This window comes from Dermatophagoides farinae, chromosome 5 (genome assembly GCF_024713945.1).
Source record: "Dermatophagoides farinae isolate YC_2012a chromosome 5, ASM2471394v1, whole genome shotgun sequence".
In the NCBI taxonomy this organism is placed as follows: Eukaryota; Metazoa; Arthropoda; class Arachnida; order Sarcoptiformes; family Pyroglyphidae; genus Dermatophagoides; species Dermatophagoides farinae.
In genome coordinates this window covers 172,468-191,988 of record NC_134681.1, presented here as the reverse complement: position 1 = coordinate 191,988, position 19,521 = coordinate 172,468, and the positions used below count along the sequence as shown (strand labels likewise).

Here is a 19,521-nt window from a genome sequence, read left to right as displayed (position 1 = left end):
TTTTTTTCCATCAATTCCACTAAAGTTTGATGATAATTAGAATAATTAACAATTTTCTTTTATTTTCTTTAGATGAATAAATGAAAATTACGAAACTATACGAATTAATTGCATAAAAGCATTGCATAATAATATATTTTTATTTTAATTTAATTTGGATACATCATCATCATTTCAATCATGTCGAATGTGAATACAAATAATAATAGCCATTCAACCAGAACTGATAATTATCAACAACAAAATTTAAATAATAATCATCATCATAATGTTCATCAACATCAAAACAATAACCAAAGGATAATCGATAATACATCCACATCACCATCGGGTACACCTCGAATGCCCATAAATGGATTGGAAACAAGTACAACTACAACTACAACGACGACAACAACAACAACAATACCACAAAAATCATTGCCATCATCATCATCATTTATGGTTGGATCTTCACCAAATCAACAACGTAGTTATTGGTTACCATTATTAGCGAATCATCAATCACCATTACCATCACCACCATCACCTTCACCATCATACGATATGGGCGTTGATCATCATGCACACCCACCGCATTATCTTCATCATAATCATCATCATCAATTACAGAATCAACATTCACCGTTTTCACCATCACATTTTCCATCACCACCACCAGCCATTAATTCCATCCGCTCCAAATCATAAAGATATTTTAACAACACAACCACCACCACCGCCAATGCTGTATTCCACACAAACAACCAATTCTAATTATGGTGGCTATCAAAGCCAAAATATTTCGAATCGATCTCCAGTTGTGTATGTATATGAACTACCATACAATATCCGTAAATCTATTTGTGATCTTCTCGGTATGATCCATTATGATTGAATATGACATTCATATTTCAATAATATTTATTTCAACATATATAGATGCCGATAATTCTTGGCGTGAACTTGGTGGCCTTTATATGGGTTTTAATGACACTCAATTGACATTAATTTCACATGCATTATATCGAAGTGCATCACCTACAAATGAATTGCTTACAAAATGGGAATCTAGTAATGCCAAAGTATCACATTTATTCATATATCTAGCCCAAATGAAACATCATCGTGCTTTACATCATTTATTGCCATTTGTTAATCAAAAACTTCGTATAATGTATGAAACAACCGATGGTAATCCATCGTTTGAACATCTTGAATCAATGTATAATCGATCAAAATCAAATGATTTATCATCAATCATAATCAAAGATTTAAATGCCAAACAATCAACATTGAAAAATTTTATGGGTGGAAATTCCAAATATTATGATCATCACCATCAAAATCATAATCGATGTAAAAATAATCATCAAAATAATTGTGGCCAATCGGATGAGGAAAAAACATTGATCGATTTGCAAAATGATACAAAAAAAGCTGGATTATCAAAACGATCAAAATCGAATGATCAAAAAGAGATTGAATATTTATTGAAAATTGATGATTTTAAGATTACCTACAAAGAACTGGTGATTGCTACCGATGATTTTTCCAAAGATAATGTTTTAGGTAGTGGTGGATTCGGTACCGTTTATATTGGTGATTGGAAAGGCACTGAAGTTGCAATAAAAAAATTAAAAGGCCTGGATAATTTGTATGTATAGTATATACATTTTTATTGATAAATCAAATTTTCATTTTAATCTTTTTATTCATAGAACTCAAGCATTAACAGAATTACGAATCCTGAATTGTTGCCGTATTGATAATATTTTACCATTATATGCTGTATCCTTGGATGGTCCAGAACCATGTCTTGTATATCAATACATGTCTAATGGTTCATTGGAAGATCGTCTTCTTTGTAAAGGCAATACTGTTCCATTAACATGGATTCAACGTGCCAAAATTGGTGAAGGTGTTGCTAGAGCTTTAAATTTTCTTCATACACTCAAAGGCAATCCATTCGTACATGGTGATGTTAAAAGTGCAAACATTTTACTTGATCCAATGTTTGAACCAAAACTTGGTGATTTTGGACTAGCACGTCAAGTTGTTAAAAATAGCCGTAATGAAAATTCAATATATACACATTGTACTGTTAGTTCAGTGAATGGAACTAGTGTTTATTTGCCAGCCGAATATCTTCGTCAGAAAATTCTTAGTCCTGCTGTCGATGTTTATAGCTATGGTATTGTCATATTAGAAATGGCTACAGGAAGACGAGCTTATGACGGTAAAAAATTACTCATAAATTCTGTTGAAGATGAATATAGTAAAGTGCAGAATGCTACGTTACAGATTCAATCTATTAAATCAGATAATAATAATAATCAAAATCAGAAACAAGATTCAATGAATGAAAATACGCTTGAATTTTTAATGGATAAACGAATTGTTAATCTTACAGATAATCGTCATTTATTCAACTATCTTCTTGAATTAGGTCGAAGATGTGCCCATAAAACTAAATCAAAACGTCCAATCATGGTTCAGGTGAGTTTAATCTTGAATAAACACAGAGTAAATAAGCTAATTGATTATTTTTACTAGATTCTAGAATATTATAATCAATGTCGAGCTACTGAAAGAATATATCAACTATGTGATAAAGTTATACAGAACAAAATGTCATCATCAAAAGATCAATTATCGAAAACAAATGTAAAGAATCCTATTGAATTACAATTATGGTATGATTTCGTTAGAAAATCCTGTGGAACATTGAGTGAAGTTGTATTTGAAAATTTTGATGCTCAAGTTACGAAAATAATTGAAGATTTAGTATCATCAAAAGATTCGAATGAATCCACATACTATTTGGATCTTTTACTTTGTTCGAAAAATCGATTATCAAATAAATCATTGATTCGTTCACGAGAAAATCCAGAAACATTGTCAACAGCCAATAATAATAATAATAGTAGTAGTAATGAATCATCAATTTCATCCATATTATCGTCATCGATTAACACTTGTAATCAATTATCAAATTTATCAATCAATAACAAAACAATTGAATCGAATAATAATGATGATTTATCCAGAATTTTAAAATTAATCAATCTTGATCATAACATTGAACAGTTACAGCAGCAACAACAACAAGAACATGTGATTTCCAAAATAACAACAATGAATGATGAAAAATCTTCATTGAAAAATAATAATAATGATGATGATGATGGCCAAAAAAATTTAACCGGTGAACAAGACGATAATAATGATGATGAACAACAACAATTGCAACGACATTCAACACCATTCATACCATTGTTGACTGCATTAGGTTTTGATACCACTGATTTTGATCGATTAATCATCAATGAACAGAATTGTTGTTAACACACCCACACATACACACATTTATTTCTCACAAATTTTTATTCATGTTTTTCACACATATTTATGAAAAAAATAAAAATTTAATTTTTATATATAAATTCGAGATCAAAATCAAACAAAAACAAAAAAAAACAAAGATAACAATTAACAAATTGAGGTGATTGATTGATTGAATGAATGAATGATTGAATGGAAAATACTTTTATCAAAGAAATAGATGAATGAAAAAGAAAATTGTAGCCAAAAATAATAATCATCATCAGTCATTTATATCACATATAATTAGTTAATTAATTGACAATTTCAATTTGATCATTTACGATATTCAAATATCCATTTCGGCCATTGGTGATGACAAGCTGGTCAATAGTTTTTCGGTTTGTTTTAGACTGTACAAAATCTATAAAAATATTGATTGTAGGGGAAAAAAAGGAAGGAAGAAAAAATGAAATTGCAAACACTAAAGAAAAAAAATTCTGGTTTAGCAGAATGGTTTATTTATTTATTTTTTTGTTCAATAAATTTTTGAATTTGGTAGCAAATCTTTACCAAAAAAAAACAAAATTACAGGAAAATAAAAGCGATAACATTGGATCATAATTGCCTGAAATTCAAAATTTACTTCAATTCCACGATAAAATGCTCAGTGTATTTTTTTTTGTCACCAGAATGAATTCACTATTGAAAGAAGAAGAAGATATAGCTCACAAAAAAAACCAAAAACAAAATTTAGGATTCTAGGGAAGGAATCTTTCTGATCTATAATGTTAAGCTATACACACTATGTTATATTGACTAATTGTGAAATGAATTAGTATAAAAGCAAATGGGATTTGAATTGGATTTTTGTTTTTTTGTTGTTGTTATTTCTTCCAAGGAAAAAAACTTACCTGAATATTACGTTTGGATGGATAAATAGCGAATAGGCTTAATTGTATACCGTAAATGATTGCACCAATACCATTTGGTATCTTTACAAATGAATCACCAATCAATGAACCATATATAAACCACAATAATGTAACCATGAATGATGATGCAATCAAACTGAATGGAAGACGTTCAGTACATTTGGATCGAATCACTTCGAATACTAATGGCATTGGTGATATTGAAAAGAATAACGATGATAAACAGGCCATTAAACCAACAAGATATTCTGGTTCAATTGAATATTGTATATATAAATGTACAAAAAATATGAAACTGAGTACGGCAATAATTGGACGATTAATTTTGCTCTAATTTTTTTATAAACATCAATTGAAATGAAATTATAGTTCGAATAATGAAACGAAAAAAAAATCATCCACAAACCTTCGGAACAGTGTAAAGATAGAACCAAAATAAATAGATTGATTGTAATGTAAATCCAATCACATTGACAAATATCATTGTAGGATCATCGAGCATAAAACCATATCGAAGCCATAGATATCCACTATATGAATGCAAATATTGAATATAATGAAAAAAAAAATCCAAAAAGCAATTACAGTAGCAGCAACACACATACCACATGTTTCCAACAAGAAATGGTAATGAAGAAAAATTATCAGTCGAACCAGCCAATTGAATACTTCGACATATTGGACTATTGAATTGAATTTGAAAATTAGTTATCAAAATTTTTAAACAAAAAAAAAACAAAAAAAATTTTTTTTGTTGTTACAGAATACTTACATTCCAGTCAAAAATGAAAAAAGTGTAAATATGGTGGCCACTTGGCCAACAAATTCAATTAAAGCCATTGGTTATTACAAAAAAAAAAATAAAGTTTTCGTCTACAGTAAACCATAGAAAAACTATTGAAATTAAATAAATATAATATAAATTCAGTTAATACCAAAAGTTATGATCAGTTTTTTTTGTTGTATATATGATAATGATTGCTACTTGTCATTGAATAGGGAAAAAAATCATTCATCCTAAATCTGTATAAAAAGCGATAGATTTGATTATTATCGGTGCTAATTAAAAGTGAAAATGTACAAAGATATAGATAGTCGAGTCGTGGAAAAAGTACAACCAAAATCATGCGATTTGGATGAAAAAAATTGTTGGATTTTTGTCATCAAGTCCCTCCCATCAGTAATAATGTGCACCATGTGTATGTCATTGGATAATTTGATTGATGTAAATGAATGAAATGTGGTTGTTTTTTTGTTTTGTTTTGGTGAAATCGATTAAACATTTTGTTTTTCGAATTATATGATTGCTAATTTGCAAGGTTGTATGTGTGTGTGTGTGACAGGTGTTTGAATGTGCATATGTCGAGCAGGTTATATTTAACAATTCTATTAGAATAGAACGAAACTAAAAATTTGTGTTTATTTTGTTTCATAATACTTACCAGAATTTCTGGTTACCGGTATAAAATGTTTTGGAATGTTTGATTTCATTCGTAATAAATTGCACAAATCAAATAATTTCAACACAATTGAAATTATTGTGCCATGATGAAATGAATCACGTGTTGCTCATCATTATGTACACAGACAAAAGTTTATACATACATGGATTCTATTATATTGCACAAGATATGGATTCTATGCTCATAGACATCATAACTTGCCACGTATAAATTCGGATTTAGGATTTCCAATCACATGTTTTTATTTTTTGGCATTGTGTATCATATATTATAAAAAATCGAATTTTACTTTGTGATAACGAATTTTGGATTTTGAATTTGCATTATCATACCAGAAAAAAATGCCTGGTACAATTAGCCGAGCATCGAGGCTCCCAATGATTAATTGGATTTTGAAACAATCTTTTCATATGGATACAATATGTAACAAATACATTACCAATACTGAATTAATTCATCGAAGTGTTATGTATGGTCGTTCCGCATATCCAAAACGACCAAATGATCCACGTGTACCATCAAATCCTAAATTTGGTACCACTCATTTGAATCTTAAACAACAACCAGAATTGGTTTCAGATCCAGATTTAGATTCAGATATCGGTATAGCCGATCAAAAACGTGGTACTATTTCGAAAGCGATGAAAGTATATCTGGAACGTGCACGACAGCATAGTGAATTTATACGTGAACAAGAAGTAGAATTTGAAAGTGGTCGACGACATTTGGCCAACATGATGGGATTACAAATTGATTCATTAAATCAGCAAGACATTGATGTAAGTAAATTTGATCATTTTTTCATTTTTTCAAAATTCTAAACTAATCATATAATATGGCAACATTTCAACAGGATGCACTTAAATATCTAATGCCATCGGGTTTATTCGATCCTCGTGCCCGTCCTCGAATGAAACCACCAAAGGAAATCTATCCGGCAATTAAGCAGGCACAATTTAGTGCCGATGGTCGACCATATCATTCACTTTTCTATACTAGCCGTGCCAATTTCTATCAAACATGCTTTGTAAGTGAATGATTATGAATTTGTTCAAATGATAAAATATTTTTTTTTTTCTATCCAGGATCTTGAAGAACAAATGAATCGCCTTAAAGATTATGAAGATGATCAACTTCGTTCCGGTATTAATAATCCACCAAGTGATTCTAAATTGTATGTACCAATTGTTCTATTGAATCAATGGAATATGGAATTAATTTTTGATCCATAAACAGGGATTTGAAATCATCAGAATGGATGTCATCTAGTGAAATGAAGGCCATGTTTTTGGAAAAACTTGAAGTTTCTAAATATGAAGCTTTCATTGTAGCTTTGGAACGTTTGGCTAGTCATCCATATTCGAAATTATGTCAAGATTTTATAATGAAATTTCGTAAAGAAATTAAATCTGCTATTGAAATAATGGAAATACCACCGTTAATGTTTGACCAAGATGGTCGACCATATATGAACGCAATTGGTCGTCGAAAACTTTGTGTTGCCAACGTTACCGTTCGTGGTAATGGTACGGGTAAAGTGGATATCAATGGACAAGATATCCTATATTTTGATTTCATACAAGATCGGTGAGAATTTTTGCAATTATTTTTTTTTCCTAATTTTCATTATCAAGAATTATTAAACACATAGGGAACAAGTGATGACACCATTAAAATTCTGTGGCTTAATGGGCAAAGTTGACATTGAATGCCGAACAACTCATTTGGAATATACACGCGAATACAGTGAAGATTCACCACCATTTCCGCATCATGTTCGTGAACTAGGAACATCTAGTCAATCCGGTGCTATTCGTTATGCATTATCGATAGCATTACGAAGTTTTGTTGACCATGATACAGTGGAAAAAATGCGATTAGGTACAGAATTTTTAATATTTTATTTTTATATGCACATTATATTACTAATTTAAAAAAAAAATTCAATTTCCATAGTTGGACTTCTTTCCAATGATCGACGTGTCAAATTGCGAAAAATCTGGGGCCAAGAAGGTGCTCGACGAAAATATACCTGGAAAAAACGTTAATATTCAAGACGAGGAAAAAAATCACTTTTTTTTGTTCCAATAGCAACGTTCATCACTGTCTTTATCAAAAAAAAAAAAAAAATTCATTTATTACAATTGTCATTATTATAAAGTCGATTTTTTTCTTCCTTTTTCTGTCATTCTATACTTATTATACTTTGAATAGAATTAAATTCTTTTTGTAAAATGATGAATAAGAATCGTAATTACATGAGATATTTTGATGAAAGAATTTCATAAGAATTAATTCAATGTGGCAAATTTTTTTCCCCCCATAAATAAACACATGCGGGTGTGCATCATTGTGAAACAAAAAAAAAATTTTTTTTTTATTTTCATTGTTTTTTCCATAATTCATGCATACATGTTGATGTAACCAGATTCGTTGTGTTTGTTGTTGTTTCCAGGATTAAAAAAAATCTTTTTTTTTCTTTTGGATTAAATTTGATATTTGATATTTTTAAAGAGAAAACATAATTTTTTTTTTTTTTGGTTTTTCTATTAAAACTGCTAAAATTGAGGAAAAAAAGGCAATATGAATTTATATTTTGATCAAAAATCTCAAATTAAGTGAATGCTATTTTTGTTTTGTGTGTCTTTAAATTTTTTTGTTCATAATTTTAAAACGAAGCGTAATAGCATAATATGACAGGAACAATGTAACCATAAGTACAGCAAATTCTGTACGAACAATTGGTCCACTATATGGTGATGAATGTCGGAATGGTAACATGAATAATGGCCGTATAGCAGCATTACCATTATCACGTTTTGCTTTACGATATTGTTGATAACCATTCTCATCATAAATGGATATTTCATAGCTACCGGATGATGATGATGTTAAATCATTTGTCCATGAGATCTAGATTTGTTGTTTGATAATGTGAAATTTCAATATATTATTTGTAAATAAATAAAAAATATATATATTAATTATCCATTATTACCTGATATGAACCGGTTGATTCATCTATAAGAGCAACAGATAATGTTCGATCATTGAAAATTGCATAAGCAGGAATCACTATTTTTTTTTTTTTTTTAATTGAATGCAATTAATTTAGTAAATATTTTCCATTTTACAATTTAAGCTTACCATCTTTAGGACAATTTGTTATAAATTGTATAACATGTCCAGTACTAACCAACACTAGACCATCATTAGCCGTATAGCTTTTTGTTGTTGCCTGACAAACATCAGCTATGACTGTTGATGATAAAACAATCAAACCGAATAAACTGATTTTGATTAAAATATTTGATTGATTCATTCTTTCTTTTCCAACAAAAAAAAATAAATAAAAAACTGTTAAAAGACAATAAAAATGTAAAAAAAAATATCCAACAGAAAAGATGCGGTATTCTATGTCTTTAAAAAAAAAGTCTACGTGTACAAGTATTCGTATACTTGAAAGCATGAAGCATGCATGTATCACAAACAGACTGAGCCATACAACACACACACACACACACAGAGCAACAAAAAAAAAACCAAAATTCCACTATTTCCACTCCAATGGTATAACACAATTGATGGAAAATTTAAAATTCAAAATTTTAAAATTCGAACCAGAATTCTTACGAAAAAAAATCGATATTTTCAAAAACCACATTACTATTTGAAATTATTTTTATTTTACTTAAATCATTACTGTTAACTGTTTATAAACGTGTGTATGGTGTGTGTGTGTCTTTTTGTGTGTGTATGGGTTTGTTTAATTGTATGTGCATTAGTTTACAAAATGAAAAATTACAAATAATAAATAATAAAATTGTAAGAACAAAGATGAGATTCCATCATTATTATATAATGGGACATTGTAAGAAATAATGAATAAATAATAAGACAAATTAATTATAACAAAAAAAGTTCAAGCTTTTTTTCTTCTTCTTCTTGTACTTCTTAATTCTCATTGCATTGATCTATTGATCACCCACTGGTCAATTTCCACACATAGAAATCATCATCATATGAAATATTCTTATAACATGAATTATAATGTTTTTTTGATATATAAATGATTAGCATGATGGTGTCTGTTGTGTGAGTGATAAGTTAATTTTTTTTTAATTTTAATTCTTTATTCTTGTAAATGGAAAAGGATGGATATATAGAAAGAGAGGCTGTTTATCAGTTTGTGTGTGTGTGTCTGTCTGTGCCTGTGTGTAAGAAATAAAAATAAAATCAATGACAACAACAACAACAAATTCGATTGGTTGATGACAATTCCAGTATCAGCAGCAGCAGCAGCAGCAGACAAACGTTCCAAATGTTATGTAATGGACCATATATGGATTTATGGTAATGACAACCAATTAGTTTATTGAATTGTATGTTTATTATATGGTTTTTTGGTTTGTTGGCGATCGTGTATGGAATTTGAAAATTAAACGTTACATTAAACGAATAAATGAGAAAATTGTATCAAATTGAAGGAAACAAAAAAAATTTATGTCCATGTCAACAACAAGTCAAGTGTAAAATGAGATATACAGAATCAGAACATCAGATGGATACAATGGAATGAATCAAAACGAAACAAAAATTGTTTGTAATGAGAAGATACGCATTTGGATTCAGAACGAGAATTTATCACCGAAATTTTTTTTTTTTTAATACAAAAATCACAACATTGTTTTTTTGAATTATTTGTTTGTTTGTTTGTTTGGTTTGGACAATAATAAGATCAACAACAGCAACAATTCAGAAATAATTAAACACAAAATTGACAATTACAATGATGTCAATGTTTTGTTATTGACATTTTTATTCTGTTGTTGTTGTTGCTGTTGTTGTTGATTTGATATTTGTTGTTGTTGTTGTTGTGTGGCTGATGTTGTCGTTATTGTTGTCGTTGCTGCCGCTGCTGATGATCTTCGATGTTGATGTTGTTGTTGATGGCGTCCATGACTGTGATGGGGTGATAAATGACCACCATTTTTATAATCATGTTCGTCATGATCATCATCACATGGATTACTACAAATTGTTGCTACTGGTAAGGTCGAAGTCGGTGTTGTAGAAAATGTTGGGCTCATTACGGAAGTAGGTGATGATGATAATGATGTAGGCGTTGTTGACACTATAGTTACAGTATTTGGTTGCTGTTGTTGTTGTTGTTGTTGATGATGATGATGATAGTAATGAGGATGAGAATGTTTTTGTTGTTGCTGTTGTTGATGAGCGTGGTGATGATGATGATAATGGACGATCTGATGTTTGAGCTGCTGTGGTCGGCCATGTGTAATACAAGTGGCCAGATCGGTTGTTGTCACAATGGCTGCTGTGGTTGATGTGGTCATTTTTGGACATGATGATAATTGTTGTGGTGGTTGTCTGATTGGCGATGATAAAGATTTGGCAGCTAATTGATCATTATTATTGTTTATCATTATTTTTGATGACGATAATGATTTATTTGAATCACGTTTTTTATTATGATCATCGTAATTACATTCATCATTCATTTCGTTTTCATCGTAATCATCATCATCATCGTCATCATCATCATCATCATCATCATTATCATTGTCATTATCGCTATTATTTATATCAGCAGCTGCGGCCATAGTTGCAGCCGTTATAGCCGGACCAAGAACATCGACAGCGGAAACACTTACAACGGTCGCTACGGTTGCAACGGCTGCAGCAGCCGTTACTGAACGTGTACTGGTTTCAGTGGCAGCATAAACTCGATTATCTTCAGAAACGGTTAATTTGACATGTTCTAGTCTCCAAAATGGAAATTTAAAGAAAAAAAACAACAACAACAACAACAATAACAACGATATGATAAAAATAACAACAACAACAACAACAAAAACAAAGATTTTTTTGTTTAATTCGTAACAATTTGAATTATATTATAGGGATTCATGTACATTCACTGAAAAACAAAATCTAGGACAAACAAAAAAGGATATTGCATATAAATAAATAAAACAAAAAAATTGTTTTCCCGGGATTAATAAAAATACAAAAACACAGAAACGAAACAAAAATGAAAATGAAAATGAAATGGAAAAAATGAACAAAACATAAATAGACCAAAAACAAATCGAGAGAGAGAGAAAAAAAACATGCGATTTGAATTAATTACCGTGATTGGATGATGTTGTGGGAACACTTGAAGATGTTGTTTTCTTATACGTTGCACTATTCATAGTTAGCTTACGAACATTTTTATCCGGATGGAAGATGATTATGTATAATTTTGGTGAAAAAAGGCAAAATAATGCTACGTAAGCGCTCAATGAAATCGAAACACATAATGTCGTTATCTGGATCTTTTTATTTTGGATTATATTGATATAAAGAGTGAGATATTTTTGTTTTCATTCAATTGGATATAATCAATAATTAAATCAATTGAATTGAGAATAAATCGAATCAATTTGCTTACTTCGAAATTATTGCCAGTTCCAAAATAGATTGGAACAAATGCTAGCCAAATAATACATGTTGTATACATGGTAAAGCCAATAAATTTTGATTCATTAAAATTTTCCGGTATTTTTCTTGTTTTAACCGCATATAATGTACATGTTGTTATAAGAAACATATTATACATGAGGCTTAATAAAAAACTGGAATCTCGTACACGACATTTAAGTATCACTTCGGATCTTTTACCATCTGGATAATATTTACGGATACCCGGTGGTTCAAGCAAAAACCAAACACCCGTACCAATTATCTATCATTATATATATTAATTGATTATTATTATTATTATTTAATATTATGAAAAAAATGTAATCAATGGATTTACCTGTATCATGACCAAAAAACCGGTAATAATCACTTGTGATTTTGGACTAATAAAGCTTGGACGACGGACAGTTTTTCTTGCACTATCGAATATTCTTGATATTCGATTAGTTTTTGTAAGCAATGCTGCATAGATTATAGCAAAACCGAAACCAACCTATTTTTTTTTTGTTTTTGTTTTGTTTAGTTTATTAAATAGATTACATTTTATTAGATGAATTTAATATAAATTTTTTTGTTATGTTGAATATGATAAAAATCAACTTACCCCAAAACGTTGTATGGCACAGGTGATTAATGTTGGTTTGGCAATCAAAATGAATGTATTAAGATAGCAAAAAATGATACCGCCAAGCAAGATGAATGATAATTCTCTGCCCGATGCTTTGACAATAGGTGTGTCACTATATTTGACAAATATCATTATGACAAAAAATGTTAGAATAAGGCCAATGAGAGCAATTATTATTGGCACTATGGCAAACATTGATGCCCATTTCATATAACGTAATTCTAAATCATAGCAGCTTTGTTTGTCCGGATATGGCCAACGGCCTTCACCACAATCTTCACATGTAGATTCATTATAAACATATTCATATGGTTTACATGCTGCACAAATCCAACAACAACGGTCACCTTGTTGTACGATTTTAATTTGGCCTACTTTACATGGTTTCGAACAAATTGATTCTGGTACTCGTACAATACGTGTATAACCATCATTACCATCAACCTGTATATCTTGAAAGCTATCGTCATCTGGTGTAATGTTGAATACAAGCTCATCTAGATATAATTCCAATCCAGCATCACTCCATTGACCAACTTTTTTATAATTATATTGATTCGTCGATAAAGTTGAGCGTTGACTGTTGTTAAGCTGAAAATTGTATATATTATAACGGCCGAGACCATCGCCATTTTTATCAAAACGAATTTCAGTACCTGCCAAATCTTTTCAAAACAAAATAATAATAATAATAATAAAATTCAGCAAACAATCTTTTCAATACTAAAATGTATGCATAACAAAAATGAAAAAAGAATACTAACCAATAAATGAAACGTTGAGCAGATAATGTTTATAGAATGTTTCACCATCAAGCTCTTTTAATCTTGGACAATATCCTTCATCGGATTCACATAGATCAAGCCATGCATTATGTAATGCATATGCAAATGAATAAACAGCATCGACAACAAATTGTACTTTAGATTCTTGTTTATAACCAATGATACCGGTAGGTAATTGTTGTGAACATAAAGGCACGGATAAGTTCTCAAATGGATCATCATCAAAACGGCAACCATATGTATCACGCCAATATTCTTTAAACCAAGGATTTCGTCTTTATTTATTTGAGCCAATGTTTTTGTGTGTGTGTGTGCGTGTGTGTGTGTGTGTGTGTGTGTGTGTGTGTGTGTGTGTGTGTGGATGAAAACATAAAGAAAAAAATTTATATTAAACCATAGATACATTATTATTATCAAAAAAAAAATTTAAAAACATGACGATCACAAAATGAACAAATGGAACAAACCCAAATTGAAATTAGTGGATTCAAAATTTATTCATTCATAAATAATGTATATTCAAAACTAAAATATCTTGATGATGATGATATACAAAACAACAAACCAATCGAAAAATAAATGGATTAGAAAAACTTGTACAAAAGCAACAACAACAACAACAAAATTTTCAACATCCATTTATATAATATGATAATGATAATTATGGAATTATGTATATACACAATACACAACATTATGAGAATTATATTTGTCTGTTTGTTTGTTTTTTTAATATTTATTTTATCAATTTTTCATTTCCATAAACTACTACACACTGTGTGTGTGCGTATGAAATCCTACAGAATTTGATAATCATATTTCACATATAATGTAATGTGATATGAAACAACAACAAATGGAAAATTGTCATTTGAAAAACAAAAAAAAAAAAAAAATAATAACTGGTTGAAATTCATTTGTTTTGTGTTTTTGTTTCACCTTTTTTTTAAATCTCATTTTATGTGCTACCATTATCACACTATTGCACATTTTGAAAAAAACAAATTGAATTGGTTGTTGTTGTTGTTGTTGTTGTTTGAGATTAGAGAAATTATCATCATCATCATCATCATCATCAGCAGCATTATTTTTTCATGATGATAATAATAAGTTTCAAATTTACATTTGGAATAGAAACAAAAACAAAAAAATTTGAATCCAATTCTCATATTTCCATTCTGTAGAATTGATGTTATTTTTATATTTCTCTATCTCTATTTCAATTTTTTTTAATTTTCATTTCGATTCATTTTTTTTCTATCACCATAGTTCATGTGTGATCAGTATTCAATTTGATTAGATTTTTTGTATGTAAAATAATCATAATTACCGATTATGTTCGATGGTTAGATTGGTGAAATATTTATCAAATTCTTGTACTTCAGTTGTTGCCAATTCAACAGTGATAGCACCTTCGGCTACTTGTTCAACACCCAATACTAAATGATCCTGTTTACCCCAGCCATCCGAAGCAATAAATGTAAAATGATTTGTAAAATTGAGTGATTGAGCGGCCTCAAGTAAGCCACGATTGTCTTCAGCACGTAAAAACAGTACAACACCACGAGCATTTGGTTTTGTACGTAAATTGAACAATATTGATTGAAAATAATTTGCATTGGCATTTTGTGGTACTTTTTCATTGGCCGCAATACAAATTGAACGTTTTTTTGCTTCACGAACAAATGCAGTCATACCAGAATCACCATATTGACCTTCAGATGTTACTAGACTAACATATGACCAATTAAATTTGAGAACCAAATCAACCAACGCTAATGCTTGATACGTATCAGGTGGAACAGTACGAGCAAAAAAATCATAACGTGTTTTATCGCTCAATGATGTTCCTGTTGAGGCGTAGCTGACCTGTGAATTCAAGAGAAGAAAAAAAACAGAAATTGCCATTAATGGTTATATTTTGGATTAAATTTTTTGAATGATTACCTGTGGAATTTTAAATAATCTTAACAAATTGGCAACTTGTAGTGAAACCTGGAATAAGAAAAAACACATGATATAATTTAATTAATATTATTTCAATCAATCAATATCGATTAATATGTCAGCAATATCCATGTCAGCATTATGTTCATGAATATCCAAAAATATGTGCATTGTGGCAAAATATTTGAATTTGAAAGAAAAAAAACTTTGCAATAACAAATCTGGTTGAACATTTTTTTTGGATAAAATAATAAATAAGATTATTATGAATATATCAAAACAAGAAAATGGTGAATGAAAAATATTTCAACATCGGGTGTTTGTTTGTTTTTTTTTCTCTGAGATCGACATCAACCTGATTTTTTTTCTCGTTTTCCATTCAACCTGTTCTTGTTGTTGTTTTCAATAATTTTCGAGAAAAAAAAACGATTTTGTTTATCGTTTTTTTTCGTTTTTGTTCAAAACATTTGTACATGCTATACGCGATACGATATGTGACATATGTGTGGTGGTGGTGGTATAAGTTTATTCATTTTTTTTTTATTTTTTATTTTTCGTTACCATCATCGTATCTAAGATAATATGACGGGCGCCACCTTTTCAATTTTGTTTTCTTCATCTATGAGTAACATTTTTTTTCTTTGCTCTACTGTTTTCATTTTTTTCAAAATTCAAGATTTTTTTTTTTGCTTTCGGACATCGTTCATCATCAATTGTAAAAGCTGTCAACTGAAAAAAAACAATTTTTTCCATTTTCTCTGGTTGTTTTTTGTTGTTGTCTGCTTTTTTTTTGCTGGTGACAACAATGAAAAAAAAATGAGAAAAAAAAACAAAAATCCATTCGAATTCTTGGCGTATTAGGGAACATGAAATTATAGAATTTATGGAATTTTTATGGAATATTTTAGCCATACACACACACACTTGAATCATTAGACACATCTTATATCTCATTAATTGTGAATTTTTTTTATGTGTGTGTGTGTGTGTGTTTCAAGAAAATATAACACAAAAATTCTGGATTCTTGTATTGATTTTTTTTTATTCTCATCATCACAAATCTCCGGTTTTCATTTTTTTTTTTCATTCAATTTCAAAACTTTTGATTTTGTCGTCATCATTTAGTTTACATTTTACATCTATCTATTTGTATTTCAATCTAAAAATAAAATTCTTTCTTTTTTTTCTGAATTGAATGGAGACAAAAAAAAAATTTCTTGATTTAGTTCCTCATTTTTATTTTTTATATTCATATTCATGCAAATGATGATGATCAAATATTTAAATTCGAATTCATTTCTACCTTTTTTCTTTTTTTTTTTTTTTTGTTCATTCAATCTTTTATAGTTTCAATTTGATTTTTTTTTCTTTTTTCTTCTTTTGAATACCTGTTCAATGTTTGCCTGTGTTAAACTGGAACTAACACTGAAACATTGAAATGTTTGGATATGTTTGGTATGATGATGCAATTTGCGTGATGTTATAATAATAATGATGATGATGATGATGATGAAAATAAAATATAGCCGAACCTGGGTTTTAAGAGAGGAAATGTTTTTTTTTTATTCTCGATGATATACCGTTTAGGAAGAATCAATTTTTCGGGCTAGATAAAAAAATTTTCTTTTTTTTCCAACTAAATAAATATATGGAATTAAATGCAGCTATCATCGTCATCATCATCAATTGGTTATCATAATGATAAAAACGATTTTTTTTATTGCTGTTGTTGTTGTTGTTGGAAGTATCATCGACCAAAAAAAAAAGAAAAGAAAAATGAAATTTTTGTAGATTTCCTACACACACACACACACACACGCACTCAAGTGTTAACATGTACAAACACAAATAAAATTTGAATTCAAATGAAAATTTTTCATTTTTTATTTTATTTTTATTTTTTCATTTCAATATGAATGCAAATGACATCATTTCCATCATTTTAAGATGAAGAATTTCCAAGGTATTTTTTATCGTTGAAACTTTTTCAGCAACAACAAAAAAATTTCCCTACGGCTTCTTTGGAATTGGACGTTGTCGTTGTTGTTGGACTTCCGCTATTTTTAGAGATACTCGATTCTATTCAATGGCTTTTTGTTTCCGGTTTTATTTTCGAAAAAAAAAAGTTTTTTTCTTTTTGATTTTCAATAATTTTTTTGTGATAAATAAAACTAAATTATTATCTGTAAACAGTGGACAATAACTATTGCTTGAATGTAACATTATAAAACACAATGATGAGTGTTTTGAAAAGTTTTGTCTAACAACTATTGAAAAAAAACTATCGATCATATCCATATGAAAAGGTCACGAATAAATGTTGAAGTGTGTGTATATTCTGATTTTAACATGAATATAAAAAAATTTAATAAATTCTTCTCTCACTGTATTGAGAATATTCTTATATTCTTTTATTTTATTGTTTTTGTCGTGTTTGTTTTTTTTTTTTTTTTTGATTCTACATACCTCACTATATGATCCACCAACAACGCCACTGATATGTTTCCAATCATATTTAGGTCTCGGTGTTGATCCATCAATACATTCAAATGCTGATGCTTCAACAGTATTAATAGATGCACGAATAAATTCTAATGATTGATTTAATGCATATGTATCGGAAGAACAGGTATCTAAAATGATTGCACCTAATTTAATATTGGCCAATAATGTTTGATCACGATTGATCTTATCTATTGCAAATAACATTGCCTCTAAACGTTGTATACCACGATCTTTATTGATTGATCCACAATGTGTACTATTTTGACCTATATTCAATTAGTAAAATGATGGATAGGATAAATAAAGAATAGAGAATAAAAACAAAAATCATCATTATTATTGGCAACAATCAGCAAATAGGGAGAGAGAAAAAAAAGAGAAAAAGAATCTATAATAATAGTTATTGTAATGAAATAATCATTCAAATCACACAATAAAGGAACAAGCTTTATTTCAATTTTACAAATAAACGTCTTTATTCATTGACGATCAAAAAGCAACTTAATAATTAAACAATACAACACTTCACGTGTTGATTCAAAACTCGCCGTCGATGGCGCCACACGCCATTAACCATTACACCCCCTTACGAGGGCGGCCACGCTTTCGAATTTTCGATAGAACGCCCTCGATCTCAGTCGGCGCGATTTGATCCCGATGAACATTTAACAGTTCACCAGTCTCTCCGGGGGCGTGGGTTCGAATCCCACCTCTGCCACCATGTAATGAAATAATCATTCAAATCACACAATAAAGGAACAAGCTTTATTTCAATTTTACAAATAAACGTCTTTATTCATTGACGATCAAAAAGCAACTTAATAATTAAACAATACAACACTTCACGTGTTGATTCAAAACTCGCCGTCGATGGCGCCACACGCCATTAACCATTACATTATAGAATATTTTGATTTCAATATATATATATATATTTGTGTGTGAGCAGCAACAACTATTACATTAATAATATTCTCTTTATTTTTTTTTTTTTTTTTGTTTTTTACTAGTTTTTTTCTGACTTTATGATGAAATGGACATAGAAATAAAGACAAGTACAAAGTGTGTGTGTATATGTTTCAGCTAGGAATAGAAGCAAATGATATCGTCGTTCATTTTTTTTTTCTTCTTCAATGATATTAATGTCGGATCATTATGATAATAAATGGAATTTCTCGCGGTAATTTTTTTTTTTTACTTTTTACTTCTTCTTTTGGGTGACGATTTTTTTCTATTTCTCATCAATTTTTTTTCTTTTTTTTTGGTTTTTTTTACAATAAATTTGTATGTAAAGAAAAAGTGAAAATAGATGGAAATGAAAAAAAAAGAAAAAAAAATGAACGATTCTTCTTGTCAATGATGTGGTGGTAAATATAGTGTCAAATAATATATGCGACATATGTGTGTGTGTGTGTGTGTCTGTATTGGATCCAATGTGGGCAAGCAACATCGATGACTATGATATTTAT

The 19,521-nt window shown here is 29.4% G+C and overlaps 5 protein-coding genes across 7 annotated transcripts in view; 2 read left to right on the top strand and 3 right to left on the bottom strand.

Annotated features, from left to right (window-relative positions):
- Nucleotides 1-268: 268 nt before the first annotated feature.
- Nucleotides 269-3,425, top strand: LOC124499141 (pelle-like serine/threonine-protein kinase pik-1). The gene is made up of 4 exons (XM_075730987.1): nt 269-857; nt 922-1,636; nt 1,701-2,478; nt 2,536-3,425. Exons 1-4 carry the CDS (start codon nt 563-565, stop codon nt 3,325-3,327), a joined length of 2,580 nt encoding a protein of 859 aa, XP_075587102.1. The 5' UTR covers nt 269-562; the 3' UTR covers nt 3,328-3,425.
- On the bottom strand, nt 3,363-5,827 carry LOC124498825 (sugar transporter SWEET1). 2 transcript variants are annotated; one of them, XM_047062648.2, is made up of 6 exons: nt 5,681-5,827; nt 5,011-5,132; nt 4,844-4,921; nt 4,645-4,768; nt 4,218-4,568; nt 3,363-3,727 (listed from the first exon to the last, which is right to left on the bottom strand). In XM_047062648.2, exons 2-6 carry the CDS (start codon nt 5,076-5,078, stop codon nt 3,653-3,655), a joined length of 696 nt encoding a protein of 231 aa, XP_046918604.1. In that variant the 5' UTR covers nt 5,079-5,132; nt 5,681-5,827; the 3' UTR covers nt 3,363-3,652. The 2 variants fall into 2 exon arrangements, with proteins under 2 accessions (XP_046918604.1, XP_046918605.1); XM_047062649.2 differs by lacking the exons at nt 3,363-3,727; nt 5,681-5,827 and adding exons at nt 3,802-4,005; nt 5,174-5,313 and having other exon boundaries at nt 5,011-5,111.
- A 109-nt stretch (nt 5,828-5,936) lies between these two features.
- mRpS9 (mitochondrial ribosomal protein S9) lies at nt 5,937-7,943 on the top strand. Its single transcript, XM_047062631.2, has 6 exons — nt 5,937-6,480; nt 6,555-6,728; nt 6,787-6,875; nt 6,938-7,288; nt 7,353-7,582; nt 7,658-7,943. Exons 1-6 carry the CDS (start codon nt 6,043-6,045, stop codon nt 7,747-7,749), a joined length of 1,374 nt encoding a protein of 457 aa, XP_046918587.1. The 5' UTR covers nt 5,937-6,042; the 3' UTR covers nt 7,750-7,943.
- Nucleotides 7,944-8,051: 108 nt separating this feature from the next.
- On the bottom strand, nt 8,052-9,207 carry Tapdelta (Translocon-associated protein delta). The gene is made up of 3 exons (XM_047062656.2): nt 8,849-9,207; nt 8,700-8,776; nt 8,052-8,614 (listed from the first exon to the last, which is right to left on the bottom strand). Exons 1-3 carry the CDS (start codon nt 9,168-9,170, stop codon nt 8,348-8,350), a joined length of 666 nt encoding a protein of 221 aa, XP_046918612.2. The 5' UTR covers nt 9,171-9,207; the 3' UTR covers nt 8,052-8,347.
- Nucleotides 9,208-9,364: 157 nt separating this feature from the next.
- The window catches only part of LOC124498785 (metabotropic glutamate receptor), a 66,000-nt gene continuing 55,843 nt past the window's right edge, over nt 9,365-19,521 (bottom strand). For both annotated transcript variants that reach the window (XM_075731156.1, XM_075731157.1), the window contains exons 3-11: nt 18,014-18,318; nt 15,548-15,595; nt 14,931-15,469; nt 13,580-13,875; nt 12,792-13,480; nt 12,525-12,680; nt 12,156-12,449; nt 11,853-12,039; nt 9,365-11,480 (exon numbers count right to left, since the gene is read on the bottom strand). In XM_075731156.1, the coding sequence (XP_075587271.1) occupies nt 10,486-11,480; nt 11,853-12,039; nt 12,156-12,449; nt 12,525-12,680; nt 12,792-13,480; nt 13,580-13,875; nt 14,931-15,469; nt 15,548-15,595; nt 18,014-18,318 (3,509 nt within the window). In that variant the 3' untranslated portion in view covers nt 9,365-10,485. The remainder of the gene's footprint in view (nt 11,481-11,852; nt 12,040-12,155; nt 12,450-12,524; nt 12,681-12,791; nt 13,481-13,579; nt 13,876-14,930; nt 15,470-15,547; nt 15,596-18,013; nt 18,319-19,521) is intronic.